At 61.8% G+C, this 17,255-nt stretch overlaps 1 protein-coding gene across 12 annotated transcripts in view; it reads left to right on the top strand.

Moving 5' to 3' along the window:
• CCDC85C (coiled-coil domain containing 85C) overlaps positions 1 to 16,863 on the top strand; it is an 83,818-nt gene extending 66,955 nt beyond the window's left edge. For 2 of the 12 annotated variants that reach the window (XM_033420059.2, XM_033420069.2), the window contains 5 exons: positions 6,855 to 6,962; positions 11,675 to 11,770; positions 12,089 to 12,307; positions 12,629 to 12,727; positions 13,640 to 16,863. In XM_033420059.2, coding sequence (XP_033275950.2) covers positions 6,855 to 6,962; positions 11,675 to 11,770; positions 12,089 to 12,307; positions 12,629 to 12,727; positions 13,640 to 13,729 — 612 coding nt within the window. In that variant the 3' untranslated portion in view covers positions 13,730 to 16,863. Of the gene's footprint in view, positions 1 to 2,772; positions 2,812 to 6,854; positions 6,963 to 11,674; positions 11,771 to 12,088; positions 12,308 to 12,628; positions 12,728 to 13,639 lie in introns of all 12 variants that reach the window. The other 10 variants (XM_049706505.1, XM_033420079.2, XM_033420088.2 and 7 more) reach the window with 6 other exon arrangements.
• The last annotated feature ends 392 nt before the right edge of the window (positions 16,864 to 17,255 follow it).

Below are 17,255 nucleotides of genomic sequence, written 5' to 3'. Positions count from 1 at the left end.
CCGTTCCCCACTGCCCACCCTCTCCCTCCACGGCCTCTATTTAACTCCAAAACAGCTTTAATTAAAAATGTGCCAGAGTGTTCACAGGCTAAATTACTGTATTGCAGTTCATATTTTCTTTCTCATGTCGGCTTTAAAATTTCATCAACACAGCTGCTTCCTCTGCAGTGATTCATCTGGAGCCCGGTATGTGCTATGATTTTTCCCGTGGATTCTGTGCCTAGCCGGGCTGGGCTGGAGGCGGCTCTGATTGACGCGGGGGCCTACGCTCTGTGGTTCCCTCCATTCACTTCCCTGCTGGGCTGATCAATGAAGGCTCCGCGTGTGCCCAGAAGCCAGCTTCACAAAAGAGCAAGAAGCAGGTTGGGCAGGAGCGGGCGGCCGTCTGGGGGAGAGGAGGCAGTGGTCCAGGCCCGTGGCTGTGACGGGTCCCAGCCGGCCCCCCTTCGCCTGGCCCCGGTGCCCGCTCTTCCCATCCTGCCATGCCACACAGGGTCACTGTACACTCAGGTTGGAAGTGACCCCAGGATTTACACCAAGCATGGATGGGGAAACTGAGGCCTGGGTGGAGGAGGATTTCCTGGGACAGGTGATTGTATTAGTTTGCTAGAGCTGCCGTAACAAAGAACCATGCACTTTGTCGGAGCGGGGTACGTGGAGAAGGAGCTTAGGCATGTATTGTTGTATTGTCTCACAGTTCTGGGGAGCATGGGGTCAGCAGGGCAGCATATGAATTTGATTGGGACACCGTTCAACCTGTAGCAATGATGCTGTTGGCCTGACGGTATAAGAAAGTGGGTTTGAGCCCCAGAGGAGTCTGGATTCAGATAATCCCCGCTCCACCACTCACCGGCTGTGTGGCTTTAGGTAAGATACCTTATGTCCCGGCGCCTGGTTTCCTCACCTATAAGACAGGGGCGATGGTGATGCCTGCTACAGCACTGACTGGAACCTGGGGGCGCCCAGGCAGTGCTTGCCCTTCTCTCCTTTTCCTGGTCTTGGGAGCCTGGGATTTTTCAAGGTCTGGCAGCCCACGCCCGTTCAGCCGGGCTTGGTCCCTGATGGACTGCTCCTTCTTGCCTTTTGTCTGCGTTTTGAACCATCCAGGCCTTGGGACTGAGGAACAGTCTGCTACTATCTGAGCCCATTGCTGACACCTCAGTACTGTTTCCCGCCTCCCCAGGGAGGGCTGTTTTGGTCGGTTGGTCCCCTTGCCCAGGCCCTGCAGAGATGCTGGCCTCATGGTGTGTCTGTGGTGGCAGTGCTGCTCGCTGGCATCTTCTGTGACATGCTGCTTCGTTGACGGGCTCTGGGCTGTCCCTGCTTTGCCCGTTTGGTGTTCCGGGCTTGGCTGTCATGTCCCCGCCCCTTCTGTCATGAGAGATGTGGTCTCCGGAGGGCTTCATCTGCTTCATTAGCAGAACCTTAGAACCAGTCCAGCCTCTTCCTCAGCCAGGGAGGAAACCCCCTCTTTCCATCATCCAAGCAGATGGTCAGTCTAGCAACGTGGGCAGGAAGAGAGACAAGGAATTCTTGTCCCTTACGCCCGAGGCTTAACCAGGGTCCACCAGGTCCACCGCCAGACACCAGGTGCTCAGCATGGTAAGAGGCTAACCCCAGAGCCAGAGGGCCTGGTTCCAACCCGCAAAGTGCCACTTACCAGCTGGGTGGCATTGGGCCAGTGGGTTAACCTCTCTGTGCCTCAGGTTTCCCAGCTGTAAAACGGGGACACTAACGGTGTCTGCTCCAGGATTAAAGGGCAAATCACGGAAAGCACTGAGGGCCGGGGCTGGCTGGCGATAAGGGTCGGGGGTCAGCCACTGTGACCTCACCTGTGGGCCATCCAGCAGCTGAGTGTCCTACTGGACCCCAACTGACATGCAGGCAAACAGAGACCTGGGAGTGGGCGAGTTGCTCAGGTCCACTCAGTTGCGATGGGATTTGGATTTTGCAACACCTGTGCCCTCCAGAGTCCCTCACCTGCCTCCACAGAGGTTACATGGCCCGCCCCTCACTCACCTCATCGGAGCAAGTAATGGTCCCACCAGGGGACTCGTGAGGGGATGACGGTCATTGCAGTTGGGACCCGGTCAGCGCGGTACCCATCAGTTACAGGCCACGTGGTTCTGGGCAGTACACACATCCGGGTTTGAAAAATGGTTTAGGACCTGAAGTCGCATGGGGGTAGGGGGCAGTGCCAGCTGCGGGTGAGACATCAGCCACGCGTTAACCGCACGTGGATGACACGCTGCCTCGTCTGAGCAGTAACCGGAAGAACCCGCTGGATCCCCGGCCACGCCGCAGCCCCTTTGATTCACGGTCTGCTAATGAGTTCTCGTAAAATTAAAGGGGGAAAAAAGCAGGTAAATCTGGTTGGTAGGACCTGTATGTTCTCGTGAGAGACCTTGCAGGCCACATTCGCCCTGAGGACGGGCAGATATCTGGCCTCGCCCAGCTGGCTGGGATCTCGGGGTGCCTCTCAGAAGGGCAGCTGTGTTCCGGTGTGAGCCTCGGGGAGGGCTGTGAAGGTGTTGGGGCCCCAGTTCCTGGCGTGTGGTAGGCGCGCTGTCAGTCCTTGTGCAATCTGGAGTTTCTAAAAACACGGGACTCCTGTGAGGCGCCTTGGGGACCCTGACCTCGGCCCTTGGCCTCCCTACTGCAGCCCAGCCGAGGTCCTGGCGGCTTTGGGCTAATGGGTGTCCAGGGGAGGGAGGGCAGAGGTGAGGGTCATGGTTGGCATTGCTGGGTGACACTTGCTCTCTTCCCTTCCAGCTGCCCCGCCCCTATGGCCGCCCGAGAAGCTGGCTTCAGGTAGAGCTGCCCGGCAGGGCTTGTTTGCAGTGCTGTGTGGGGTGGGGGCTGCTTGCAGTGCTGTGTGATGCCCTGTCTGCTCTGGGTGCCCCCCGCAGCGCCCTCCCATCTCTTCCTGGGAGCTGACCACCACCCAGGGTGCCCTGGTCCTGCCTTTAGATTCATTGTGGGATCCGCCCTCTCTCTGAGCTGGTGTCACTGCCCAGTTTTACAAAGTGACAGCAAAAGAGTTGTGAGACAGTGGCCTCTTGTGATGCTGCACCCAGGCCCCTGCTTACCCACCTCTCACCGGATCTGCCCAGCTTGTGAGGTCAGGGGGCAGGTCGAGATCTGCACTTTGCAGGAGAACCTGCAGTGCCTGGTAGGGTGAGGGCTTGCCGAGGCCACAGGAGTTAGTGCTGGCTCCCAGCTGGCCCAGGTCCTCGGGCGAGGTCTCCAGGGATGCCTGGAGGTAGGAAGAACCCACCAGCGCCCAGTGCTGGGCTCCCACCCTCTCCGAGCGCTACAGCCTTGCCACCCCTGGGAGGTGGGTGTCACTGCCCTGTGTTAGGGTTTCGGAAAGCGGGGCTGGTGTCACTTGTCACCTGTCCCCATGATAGAGACATCGACACCTCCCTGTACCACGAGGGCTGGCAGGCTGAGGGCTGGCTCCCACTGATGGGGTCCTGCCCCTGGTCACTGCATACACATCGGCCCATGGGCCCTGCGTCTGGGGATCTGAGCGGTCACTTGCGGGCAGATTGCCAGATGGGGACGCCCGGGCGCCCCCGTGTCGGTGCTCACCTTCCATCTCCGCAGTGGCAGGCCCTGCTTCACCTGTCAGGCGCTGCCTCCCTGCCTGGGTGCACCCGGTAGGACCATGTCCTGTTGTAGCCTGCGGCCCACCCGAGGGGCTGAGAGCCCTTTGGGACCAGGAAGGCAGGGCAAGTAGCTGCCTCTGAGCGAGCCCAGAAAGCGGCCCCCCAGGGAGGAGCCCTGAGTGGAGGGTGGGGGGAGGTGGGTGCCTAGCCTTGTTTTCTCTGAGTTCTGCCCTTGGCCCGGTTCTGTTCAGCACCTCCTTTGACGGTGCTCCCCAGGAGGCTCTGCAGGTGGCCTCAGGGATCCCCCGGCTTTGCAAGCAGGAGTCCCTGGGCAGGCGATGACTAGGTGCTTCTGTGGCTGGGAGCCTCCTTGCAGCCCCACAGAGGCCCGGAGAGGCTGGGGTAGCCAGAGTTCACACCACCCGCCGCGACCCGCTCTGAGCTGGATAGCGTTGCAGTGATGGCCCTGGACAGAGGCCCCGGGTGCCCTTAACAGTGGGATGGGAGGCTCTGCAGCCTCCTGGGTCTCTCCCGGTCCAGAACTCTTGTGCTGCTTTCTCGTGGGGGACAGGGTGGGGTGGAAGCGGCCGTTGCTGTAGCTGCAGTGCTGGATCGTTTCCTTCCCTTTTAAGGATCTGGGCAACCCTGTTCCAGCTCCTGCTCTGTGTCAGATCCGCTTCCCTGTGTCCCGAGGGACCCCGTTAGGGGGCCTGGGGGGCAGGGCAGTCCTCTCCTGGGGAGCAGTGGTGCGCCCCGTGTCCTGCCCGCCCCGCCGCCCCAGAAGGCCCCTTCAGCTTCGCTCCACCTCAGTGGTGAAACCCTAGGGATTTCATCTTCCAGGGCACCAAGAGGCAAGCGGCAGGAGTTTTAATTTGGGTTTAAGTGCAGTCGTGTTGCTTCATGTCGATGCGTCATTAGCTGCGTTGCCCCAGCATTCTCCCCGCCAGCTTTGTGGCTTTTTGCTCATAAAGTGCTGTGGGCTCGCAAATAGTTATGGACATCGCCGGAGGCAGGGGTAGGAATTGCGTGCTGCTAAGTAAAAACTCCCCACCCTCTTGCACACACACCTCCTCCCCAGGGAATTATCTGCCGGGAGGGAGGAGACACACAGACCTGTGTTTTCAGTAGCAGCACGTGGGCTGCTTCTGAACCCATTTGGTCCGAGATCAGAGACGCTGTGGAGGAGGGGAGACTCAGCCCAGAGCAGAATCTAGACGGGGTGCGGGTAAGGACAGGGCAGCACCCGCCGTCCTGGTCCCAGGGGCCGACGGGAGAGAGCAGTGGCTCCAATGCCTGGCCCTGTGGTCAAATCCATTGCCAGTGTGTGTGTGGCCTGCGGCCCCAGGGGTGGACGTTCAGCATGTTGAGTTGAGAACGCGCTTTCCACTGGAGAAGATTTTGTAACTGTCACAGAGATCTGGCCAGGAAAATAATTGGCTTTGGGATTTTTGCCTATAAATGGAGCTGGGGGGGCGGATCCCCATGGGAGGGTGAATGAGTGCTGGGCGAGGGGCAGCATCTCTTTCCTGTTGGCACCCGGTGGCAGAGCTCGGCTCAGATAGACCCCTGGCTGGGCCAGGGAGGGTCAGTATGCCTTGGGCTCTAACGCCTCAGGTTAACCCAAACAGGCCTTGGTCGGTGCGTGACAGTCCCATTTTAAGATAGAGGACTGTGACCGAGATCCCCCTGTAAGACCCTGCTGCAACTCAGGGGACCCCACTTCTCTCCCCTCTGTGTCCCTTGGTGACCTTGGCCACACTCCGGTGCTCCCTAGGCCACGGGAACAGTTCTTAGCTAGGCGGCTGGTCTCGGCTCTCCTCGGGCCGCCTGGGGTGGGGATGGGATGGGAGTGGGGTAATGAGGGGAGTGACTGCCTTTCTCCTGTTCCTCCGGGCCGCCTCCACTCCTGTCCTACAGATACTTACAGGGCACTGCTGTGTGTGCCCAAGCCCTTGAGACCTGGGGCGTCTGACCTGGGTCTGATGGGGGCGGGAAGGCAGAACCCAGGGAGTTGATGAGGCTGGAGGCCCCGTGAGAAATGGGGGCCTGGGTCCAGCGGCGGCGGGGGGGAAGATGGGTGTGTGCGGGGGCCCCCGGGCAGAGCAGGGGAGTGCTGGAGAGGAGGAGGGGCCCTCAGGAGTGGCTGCCGCCCTGTCTTGCTCCCCCAGCCCTGGCCTCTTCCCCTCCAAGGGTTTGTTTGGGCAACTCAACGGCCTGCTGCTGATTTATGGGACGTTCCGCTGCATTTTATCTGCCCAGAAGTGTTTCCGCAGTTCCTTTGAAGTAGAAGAGAGTGTTGGGGTCAGAAGCGCCACCCCAGGGCTGTAGTGATGCAGAGGGTCCAGAAGCCAAGGTTTCTGCTCAGCGGGACCAGGGGACCTCCGCTGGATTGAGCGTGACCCCTGGGTCCCCCCCCCCGCCCCCCCCCCCCCCCCCCCCCGCTCTGGGTCCAGCCCCAGCTTCTGCGCGGCTCTGCTTTGCCCCGAGGGGAACCACCTAAGGCCACATATGTGCTTGTTCATTCATTCACTCACTCACTCATTCATTCAGTAATTCATTCATTCCCGCTTCCCCCCTCCTTCTAAGCGTGCCCTGGGCATTCATTAGTCATGAGCCCGGCTGCGCTGGCACCTGTGGGTACAGAGGGTGAGGCCCAGGGCTCACACTTACGAGCTGCTTTCTGACGGCGGAGGCTCCCGGGCAGCGTGTCAGAGCGCTGTGCAGACTCACACCTTGGGCAGCCCCAGCCCCGTGGAGGCGGGAGGACTTCCCCGAGGACGTGGGCCCCAGGGGCTGCAGAGACCGTTCCCCAGGCCATTCGGGGACCAGTGCAGGGTGCTGGAGCAGAGGAACGAAGGGGGCGGGGCGGGGCGAGCCACGTTCCCATTCACTCACCTGTCTATTCAGCCAGGCAACAAACATTTATAAAATACACAGCAGGGAGCGAAACGAAGCCCCTGGCCTCGTGGCTCTGACACTTGAACAGAGAGATGGACGTCAACGGCTACTGATGACAGTGGCAGTGAGATAAAACTGGGGTGGGGGCGGAGGGAGGGTGCACAGGCCGGGCCTCCGGGCAGGTGTGAGGAACAGAGTGGAGGGAACCCACGGAGGGAGCCCTGCCTGGACCGGGCAGGGGTGTCTCGTCCAGCGGTCCGAGGACCTGACGGGAGCATCCTCGGCCCCCTCAGCCCAGCCCCTCGCCCCTCACGTCTAACCCCTCTCCCCTTCTCTCTCACGCAGCAGGCAGGCTCCGGAGAGTTCCGGACACTGCGGAAAGGCTTCTCCCCGTACCACTCGGAGTCCCAGCTCTCCAGCCTGCCGCCCTCCTACCAGGATGCCCTGCAGAATGTAAGTGTCCCTCTCCCAAGAGCCCCACTGTTCCCATGTGGACCGCCCACCTCCGGAAGTGGAGGGGTGAGGCTCAGACCTGCTGGTGACCTGCCCAGGGCACGAGGATGGTTCACGGCTGAGCTGGGATTGGGATCCTCAGCTTCTGCCCGAGCTGCTTCCAGGGCAAGGCTTGGATGGCGCCTGGGCTCCTGACCCTTGACCCTCCACCCTCGACCCTTAGAACCTTGTAAGGGCCCGGCGTGGTGGTGAGAGGTGGAGGCCCAACTTGGGATACCGTTGCCGGCAGTGCAGGCTGGGGCAGAGGCCACGCGGCCCAGCCGCCGTCTGTCTGTGCAACTCGTCCGCCTCTGTCACTCCTTGGACACAGCAGGGAGTGGCTGCCCTGTGTGTACGTGAGGGCGACTACCCTAGACTTTATAACGGAGGTGGGGGAGGAGCTCAAGTTTATGACCGTGGGCTTCCGTTATCACCAGGGCGCCTCCAAGGTGATCCTGGCTTCTTGCCTGGGCTCTGACCTGCCCTGGGAGGGACAGGGAGGGCAGCGTGCGGCCAGCTCCCTGGGATGTGCATGCCCGGCTCAGGACTGCTCCCTGTGGGTGAATGTGCCCGTCATCCCTCTGTGACCGAGGGATGTATTCTTGTGTTCAGAATACGCAGATCTACAGAAGCACAAAGTACATTAGTGGTTGCCAGGGGCTGGCAGGAGGCGGGAGGAGGTGATGAAAACGTTCTGTTGGATGACTGTACAAATCTGTGAATGTGCAAAAACTACCTCCCAAGAAGCACGCGTTCGCATGAGCTCTGTAGATGTTTATTGAGCATCTGCTACGTGCAGGGCCGTGCTGGGCGCTCTCCACACACAGAAGCCCTGCAGCAAGGCAGGGACTTGGTGAGAAGTCCCCACGGAACAGATGAGAAACCGAGCTGGCCTGAGGTCACTTGCAAGGTGGGCCTGGACTCTCCCCCAGGGTCCCAGCCCGGCTGTCTCCCTTCCATCCCAGCCAGCAAGGGCAGCCCCGGGGTTCCTCCCTGGGCCTCTGCGCTGGCAGGAGCAGGCCGATGCTGCCGCTGGCTGCTGGCCGAGCGCTCTGCTGTTTCTCTTCTGAGGCCCTCGCACCTTCTCCAGGAATGTAGCTGCTGACGCTGTGCAGGCAGCAAAGCCTGCTGATGACAGGTAATCCAAATATTTATCCAGGAGCCCCGTGGCTGAATGAGGCTCCATGATGAAGGGCTCTCAAAGCCCAGCATTGCATTGCCCCCACAGGAGCGGCTTCCCCAGCCCATCATACCCTCTGCCCTCTGTTCATTCTGATTGACTGTGGGAATCCTCACAGCTCACGGGACTGGGCACTGAAGACTTCTTGGTGAGCTGCAAACTGTAAAGTGCTGTGCAAGCCTGGCTGGCTCCTAGGACGTGCAGATGGGAGCAGAGGGAGCTCACTCCCCGAGGCTGAGCCCCTGAGGCCTTGACAGTGCTAGCGGAGGGCATAAGTCTTCCGGAAGGCTTCCTGGAGGAGGCCTTAGGAGGGGCTCCCTGTGCCGTCTTTAGGCTGCCTGCATGCCATGGGCTGTCACCCCCTTTGGAGGGAAGGAAGCTGAGGCCCACCGGGGTGGGGTGGGGTGGGATGGGACGGTTTGCCAGGGTCGCATGGCTAGTGCGTGCCAGCACCAGGCCAAGCTGGGCTTGGAGGCCAGGGGCCGGCATGCAGCACGAGGCCGCGGGCAGGCTGTTGGGGCAGATGGAGAGGGTGATGGTGTCTTGTGGGAGGGGCAGCCACAGAGGCTGCTGAGGAGGCAGTAGAGGGGCCGGAGCTGAGGTGGGAGTTCAGAGGCCAGGCCCCTATAGGGCGCTGAGCCCTTGCTGGGCCCTGGAGGGCCCGTGGGTCCACAGGGAGAGGAGGTTTGTGTGGGGGACCCCCCCGTGCTCTGATGCTGCCGGGGGCCTCGTCTCTTCCACAGCTACGTGTGGGCACATTTTCTGTAAGGCTACCTGCATGTCCACATGTCAGAGAATCCCGGGGTGAAGCAGGTGACCCTGTGGGGTGGGGACACCTCCTCCCTGCCCAGCTGGATGTCCCCACCCTCCCCGACCCCATCCCTACCCACTTCTCCCACCCACTGCCTGTCAGTGGAGCGAGCAACGGAGGTTGTACCCATCAGGGTCTGAGAGGAGGAGGCTTTTGACAGCTCCCTCGGGGAAACTGGTTTCCCTACTTTTTTTTGGTCAGTTGACTATTTTTAAGTGTCCATTTCAGTGGATTTTAGAATCTTCACAGAGTTGTGCAGTCATCGCAGCAGAACATTTTCATCACCCTGGAAAGAAACCCCGTGCTCCTTAGCAGTCCCTCCCCGCAACCCCCGCCCCCAGCCCCTTGGCAACCGCTAATCTACTTGCTGCCTCTCTGCATTTGCCTTTTCTGGATATTTCATATAAACCGGAATCATAAAACATGCCATTCTTTGTGACTGGCTTCCTTCACTTAGCACCGCGTTTCTGAGATTCGTCCACATCGTAGCCTGTGTCAGACCTTCATTGCTTTTTATTGTCAAATTTTATTGTCCACATAAATTTGGACAGAGTTTTATGTGCAACAGCTGTGTGGGTGCCCCACATCTTGTGTGTCGTTCATCAGTTGCTGTGCATTGGTTTGTTTCCATTTTCTGCCTGTTGTGACTCGTGCTGCTCTGAACACCCCTGCACGGGCACGTGTGTGGACGCCTGTGTTCAGTGCTCTTGGGAGCACCTCCCCGCTTTTGGCTCCAGCGCTGGAGTCCCACAGACCCGGGGGGGAGGCTCGGCCCCCTGGTTTACTAGCTCTGTGGCCTTGGCAAGTCGTGCAGCCTCCCCTTACTCATCTGTAAAGTGGGAGCATAGAAAGACAGCGTCTGCGCAGGGGGTTGCAATCGGCACTCCGTGGGCTGCTCTGCTCCGAGTGGGCTCTTAGGAAGTCGGGGGGAGGCATCACCGGGCTTTCCAGGCTGTGGTCCTCCTGCCATGGCGGGCCTGCAGGGGTGAGCTGGGTTTGGGAAATGCTCTAAAGGTCGCAGTCCTTCCTGACCGCTGTCCGGTGGTGGCTTCAGTCGCAGGAAGCCGCGGCTACGCTCTCATTAGCACCTGCCGTCTGTTTGGTGGGGTGGCCCAGGAAGCGGTTGGATTGCACGGCCTATCGTGGCCACTCCTAGTCTTTGCTTCAGAATCGGCCCCCTTACAGTGCGGGCGGTCAGGGAGCCCCAGGCACAGACAGGACCTGAGGCCAGAGGAGCCCAGGGCCAGGCGCCTTCCTGGGCTGTACTTGTGTGCGGTCGCCCCCTGCTGGCCTTTAGTGGGGAGGGCAGCCTTCTGCCTCAGGGTGCGCACCTATGTGTGTGTGACCCACCCGGCACCTGTCTCCCAGAAGCCGCTTTGGTTTCCCCCGCATGACACACCCGGCCGGAATCCAGAGACCGGGCAGCCTGGGCCAGAGTTAGGGAAACAGCATCCCAGGCTCTCCATACAGCCTGGGACACAGGGACTCTAGCTGTCGTGCAGACAAGGAAACCGAGGTGCAGAGTGGGTCGGGCCTGCCTGGAGAACCCTGCCCAAGCCCAGCTCTGCCGGACATCAAGGCTGTGGGGTCTGGCCTCTGCCTGGAGCCAAGAGCAGGGCGAGCCTGCGAGGCCCTGGGATCAGGTCCGGGCCACGCGGGCCGGTGGGGAGAAGGCAGAGGGTGGCTGCTGGTGGTGGAAGATTCCAGGCCCCGAGGGTCCCCGCACAGCGTGGCCTGGCTGGGCAGGGTCCCAGGGCGATGGCCTCATCAGCCGAGCTCACTGAGTTGGCCTGGTCTCTGGAGGGGTCATCGGGGGCCACCGACGGAGAAGGAAACCAAGACTCAGAGACAGGAAGGTTGCCCAAGGACGCCAGGGTCTCCCCTTCACGCACTTGGTGTTCTTGGTGTTTAATCTCTGCCTTCCAGCATCCGCCGGTTCCCCTTAGGTCCCCTCCCAGCGTCTCCTGACCTCCCGGCTCCTGCCGCCCCGCGGTTGCATCAGCCTCCTTGTGTGTGGGCTCCTTCTGTGCGGCCCTGATCCCTTCTTGACCTTGCTCTGGGGCCGGGGTCCCCGCTGCAGCCCCAGCCAAAAGCCCTGCCTTCCGCCCCATGGACACCTGGCCAGCCGGGGAGAAGCCGGGCAGACAGACACTTGGCTTCCGACACGGGCGGGCAGAGGGCCAGGGAGTGGGTCCCTTCCTCTCCCGGCCTGCCTCCCGGCCCCTCAGGCTGATGTGGGTGGTGGGCACATGGTTGCCAATTAGGGTGTTGGCAGAAAGAGGTGGCACTGTTCCTGGGTGGCCGGACAGAACTGGGAGGGTCAGGGCTGGAAGCCCCAGGAATGCCCTGGGGGGTGGAGGCCGGGGAGGGAGAGAGACCTTAGGAGGCAGGCCGCCTGGGGCTGGAGCCCAGGTCCTTCGCACCTTCCCGGGTGACCGGCAAAACAGACAGCAGACCTTCCCTGTGGGCTGTTTAGAGGAGCCTGCGGGATGTGTGTGGGGAGTCCCGATGCTGCCCCCCGGCCTCACGCCCAGCCTCCTCTCCCCCGTCACCTCCACCCCCATTTCCTCCCGCCTGGGCCCTGGCCCCGCAGACGCAGTGCCCTCTCCCAGCTGCTGGCATACCTGTGGCTGCCACCTGGGAGCCAGCCAGGGCGAGCTGAGACGCACTTCCTTCCCACAGGGCCCGGCCTGCACGGTTCCCGAGCTGTCCCCGCCGCCCTCGGGTGGCTACAGCTCTGCGGGACAGAAGCCCGAGGCCGTCGTACACGCGATGAAGGTGAGGGCCAGGCCCTGCCGCTCCCTCGGGGGCCCCCAGATCCTGCTGCACTTCAGGAGCCTGTGACCTTGGACCCCACGTTTGCCCTTTCTGAGCCTGGGGGCAGCTGAGCGGCAGGGCAGGGACTTTGGTCTCTGGGTGGCCGTGGCTGCCTGGAGCACCGTGGTGTGGGGATTCCGCGGGGTGCTGGGTAGCGGCCAGGGAAGCTGAGGCCTGGGGGAGGTGGGGGGAGGGTTGGCACTCCCCAGGGTCGGGGATGGGGGTTGGGGGGTGAGGCTCAGGCCTCCCAGGCCCACTCTCCTCCTGTGCCCTGCTCAGGGCCTCCGGGTACGCCCTGCGGTGCATCTCCCACCATGGCATCCCCATCCCTTCACGTGTATGCGCGCCGCGGATGCAGTGCACGGTCTCCCGGGTGTGAGGCCTGGCACGGCTGCACAGACACGGCACACTCGCGCCTGTGCGGGCGGTGACCGGGACACACCCCTGACGTGCATGAGCCGGGCCGCCCTGAGGCCCAAGTGGGGACCCGGGGGCGGAGTGAGTCCCCCCGTGTGACAGTGGTCCCTACCCCACCTGTCCTCCTTGCTCCCGCGTGACCTGTCTTCAGCTCTGCCCCCGATGCTGACACGGGGTGCTGCTTCCCTCGTGCAGCGTCCCCGGTGTCGCTGTACCGCGGGGAGAGGACGCGAAGCGGGGAAGGACCACCTGGCCCTTAGGCCTCTCCATGCCCCTGTTCCCTGCACACCACCCCTCCGTCCCGGGACCCCACGGCTCCCGTTTGCAGCCGGGGCTCAGGGCGACCTGCCTGAGGCCTGCCTGGTGGCTTCCGCCCCTGACCCTGGGCCCTGTCCCCTGCAGGTCCTAGAGGTACATGAGAACCTGGACCGGCAGCTCCAGGACAGCTGTGAGGAGGACCTGAGTGAGAAGGAGAAGGCCATCGTCCGAGAGATGTGCAACGTGAGCCTCCTGGGGCCGGGCCGGGGGTGACCTGGGGGGGTGGGCCCTGTGTGGCCATTACTCCCCCAGGAGGGGCCGGTGACCTGGGGGGCTGGGAGCGGGTGCTGGGGCTTCGGGAGCCCTGGCCTCTCTTTGTCCACTTGACTTCCTCCCCCCTCCCACCTCCCTTCCCTCTTCCCTTCCCCTCCCCTCCCCCCCTTTCCTTTTCCTCCCCTCCCTCTCTCTCCTTTCCCCTCCTTCTTTCCTTCCCCCCTTCCCTCCCCAAGAACAGGGTCCCTGATCTCTGGTCTTGCTCGCCCCATTTATCCTGACCCTTGGCCCCTGTCCCCTGATGTCTGTCTGGCTCCCAGCCTCCCAGCATGCTGGTGCCCCTGCTGGCTGCCAGCGCACAGGTGCTGTTCACGGGGGTGCAGGTGGAACGCTCCATTCTGCAGGACGCCCCACCCTGGAGCTAGCTGCCTTGGCTTTTGGAAGCTGGGCTTCTCTGGGTCTTTGGGGAGGCAGAGCGTCATCCCCCGACCCGCCTGGCCAATACGCATGGTCTCCTTGGACTCGTGAGGGAGCCAGCAGGGAAGGTGGATCACGGGGTGCACCTGGGCCTCGCTTGGGATGAGGTGCCCCGAATCCCCCTCCTCTGCCGCCTCCTGGGTCTGTAGGCCCCACTGGACAGCCGCGAGGCCAAGTCTGCCCCCAGATGTGACCTGCTCGGGGTGGGAGGTGTGGTTGTGAAGGGTGGACGTGCAAAGACATACTCTGAGGGTCTCTGGGCCTCACGTGGCCTCCGTGTCCCCTCCTGGCCCCATGGCTCTCGGGACGCAGGTGATTCTGAAGAGCGATGGGGCAGTCTGTGCGCACAGGCCCCTGGGCAGGCTTGGGATGGGCCCTCCACTCACAGCTCGCCCCTCCCCACAGGTGGTCTGGAGAAAACTGGGAGATGCCGCCAGCTCCAAGCCCTCCATCCGGCAGCACCTGTCTGGAAACCAGTTCAAAGGGCCTTTGTAGGGCCGTTCCCCTGTGGACGTGGACTGGCCCTGCCTGGGGTCCCCAGACGTGGGCAGGCCCTCGCGCCGAGCCACTGTCTTCTTTTTCCGTGGTGAATTGTACATAGGACGCTGCCTGCTGTGGCCTGGCTGCCGGGGGTGCGACTCCATTTCCCACCTCTCACACACCAGCAAACCGGGAAGACTATTCCCCGCAGCAGAGCGGCCTGGACAACCTCGTTCCTGCTCAGGGGCCTGGGCTCTGGGCTCCACTGGCGAGAGGCTGAGGCTGCTCAGAGATGTCCGGCCCAGGAACCGTGCCGGGCTGTGCCCAGCCTTGGTGGAGGGGCACCTCATCAAGACCTCCATCCCCGGCTGCCACCTGTGCTGGACAGAGGCCGCTGGCAGCTGGACTGATGCACGGGGCACCACTTCTGACCCGCCTGCTGTGGCCTGAACACTGGCTCCATAAGCAGTGGGTCCCCAGAGTCGTGGACGAGGAAACTCACCCGCGGCCCTTCCTCTGGCCCCAGGGCCCAGCCTCCCCGCTGCCGGCTCTGCTTGTTTTTAGAGTTCACGCCCCTACCCCTAGCCACACACTCTGCAGTGTCCCCTCACCCTGTCCTAGGCTGTGCCCTATCCTTTTGGGTCTCTCCTGCCCAGGGCCCGAGGCACCTCCATTTCTGTGCTTCGCATCATGGGCTGTGTGGAGTCTCTGGGCTGGGCCTCTCTCTCTGCATGGGTGGCACCGGGCCGTGGCCAGGCCTCTGCTCAGGAACGGTTGCCCCCGGAGCTTGGACCCCTCTTGGATCACTGTGGACGGAGTCGTGTGGCCGTAGGTGAAGGAGTTCTGCCCTCCTTGGGAGGAGCCCTGCTTGGCTCTGGTTTTCATTTTCCTGTGTGACCCTCAGCAAGTCACTCAGCCTCTCTGGGCCCCTGGTCGGGAAAGGAGGGCTCAGAGGTTCGAGGCCATCAGCTCTAGTCAGCCTGTATCCTCACTCACAGCACGCGAGCCAACGGGGTCCTCCTGCTGGAGAGGCGGCTGGTGGGTGGGCTGGGAGGGGCGGAGGCCCCAGCTGAGTTCCGCTGCCTTGCTGCCTCCTCTCGGTGGACGGTCACCTCCCTTCCCGAGCCTCAGAGTCCTCCCCTGCAGAGTGGGCAGCCTAAGGTCCTCCTTGCAGGGCTCTGGGGATCAAGTAAGACCTTCAGTGTAAAAGGATCGTGTATAAACTGTAAAGCGAGACATGTAAATTTTAAAGTTTGTGTGCGAGGGCAGTGAGGCCCCGAGGGCGTAAGTGATCAGTGGCGTATCACAGACGAGATCCCAGAGCCTGGGGGGCGGGGACAGGCCGCTGTTGTAACCAGCCCCCGTCCACCCGCTGTCTGCAGTTCCTCCCCCATCGCTGGACTCCAGTGGTCATTAGAGCTCTGTGCGCAGGCGAGCGAAGAGCCCAAGAGGCTGGCTTGGCACCGGACAGGCCTCATCCGAGGCTCACGCGAGGGATGGGGACCAGGTGAGGGGACGGACGAGGCTGCCCCGTCCCTCTCCCCAGCGGGGACGCTGAGCCGTCCCCACCGCCTGTCTGCCATCGGCACCCTTGGGTCGACACTCAGGGGAAAGGCCCGCGGCCCTCACTGTGCCCGAGGAGTGCTGAACGGGTGCCGGTGACGGCGTCGGGCACGGCCCTCTTGCCCTGGGTGTTACAGGAAGCTATGGGCTCTCTGGAAGGAGCTGGTCCCTAGGTCATGTGGTGAGTTCCCTGTCATTAGGGGTGTGCACTTGGAGCTGGGTGAACATCCTCGGTCATGTTCTGGGTGACTTCTGCCCGGGTGGGCAGTCAGCTGGAGGGCAGAGGCCCCCTCCCGGGTCCTGGAGTCCAAAGAACCATGGAGCAGCTCGAGGGGGGGTCTGGGTCTCTTGGGTGGGAGCCACATCTGAGAACCCGTGTGTCACGTCTGGGTCAGGCTGGCTTGGCCACCACTGAAAATAAGCAATAAGTCAGGTGTCCTGGTGACTGCAGGTCTCCTGCAGACTGACCCAGGGAAGAACAGCCTCCAAGGGACCTTTCCCTGCCAGAGGGAGGTGACCCTGTCCCCTAGTGCTGCGGTGGCGTCCGGGGAGTGGGTCAGGCGTTCCCTCCAGAAGCAGCCTCCCGCCCGCCATGGAGGCAGCACCAGCTGGTGCCGACGTCTCCTTCCTGCCCCTGCCTGTGTCCTGGAGCCAGCACTGCATGGGAATGGCTTTTGAGGGCAGAATCGTACCTGTGACGGCATCTCTTTTAACGTAAGCTGTCGAAAAGCCTGCAGCGCCTCTGCGCGCCCCACGCCGGCCTGGGGCCCAGCTGCAGCGGGAGCCCACGGCTGGGAGGAGGGTCCCGGGGGCCAGCTCGGGGTGAGTCCCTGCTCTGCCACTAGCAGGGAGTGTGCAGGGGGTGACACCGGCGAACCTCCCATCTGGAGCCTCAGCTCTGAGAGCTCGTGGTGGGGTGTTGCTGAACCTGATGTCCTTTCATAAACACACTGTTTCTAGCGCCCGAAGCCCCCGTGTGACACCTGTGCTGTGGCTTCCTTTCCCACTGTGATGGATGTCACCCTTCCAGCCTCATCCCAGGTGGCCAAGCCCATCCTGGAGTCGGAATCCACTGAGCACATTTTTATCCAAAAGTTATTAGCCACACATCAGTGTTGTTTAAAGAGAAAAAAGTGACTTTTTTTTTTTCTTGAAAACTTGAGAGGAAACAATACATACTACTGACTTTTTTTTTTTAAGAAACAAAGGAAATGCATGACTGCAGAGCGGGAGAGGTGTATATTTTTCATAACGTGGGGGAAGTACTTGTGCTGCTCTCTGGGAATGGGCGGACCGCCTGGCCCCTGGCCCCAGGCCGGCAGCCGCGCTCTATCTACCTTCTGTCGGATGTGACCGCCCGAGTACTGGGGCCGCCCCCTCCCCAGCTCTGGGCAGAGCTGGGAGCCCTGGACTCCTGTGCCCGTTTCTACCTTCTATTGAACCACTTTGATTTGGGGAGAGAAAAAAAATTAGAACTTTTTGATAGTGTGGTAAAAACATTGATTTGAACTATTTTAGTAAAAGGAGTAACAGAAGATTGTGATAGTGTATACTTTGCGCTAGATAAATAAAGGCTCTTGCAAGCCTCTGGTGGGTACGCAGTGCTCATTTGTTTTGGGTGATGGGGCCCCTCAGGGTGGATGGTGGGGGCCGCTGACTGCTGCTCCATGGCCTCTAGTCATAGGCCAGAAATGCAAAGCATTTCAAATCCAAACCCTGGTCTAACCCAGGACCCTGTCTATTGGAGGGACACTGACAGTTCCAAACCAGCTTGAAATTCAACTGCTTCCTCCCAAGAAAGCCCACGCAGGCACTGGACGTGGGAGGCTGCCCCATGAGGGTACTGCCCAGGGAGGGGCTTGGGTCTGGCCGGTGGCCAGGCCTCTCCTGGGCAGCGTTCCTCCACTGCCTGTTGCTTGGCCCCCAGGGTCCAGAAGGAGAACATCTGCTTCTGGGCTGCAAACCCAGGGGCTGCTAA

The sequence above is a fragment of the Orcinus orca genome, chromosome 2, assembly GCF_937001465.1.
Source record: "Orcinus orca chromosome 2, mOrcOrc1.1, whole genome shotgun sequence".
NCBI classification, from domain to species: Eukaryota; Metazoa; Chordata; class Mammalia; order Artiodactyla; family Delphinidae; genus Orcinus; species Orcinus orca.
The sequence above is the reverse complement of the archived record's forward strand: the minus strand, read 5'-3'. Positions and strand labels throughout refer to the sequence as shown.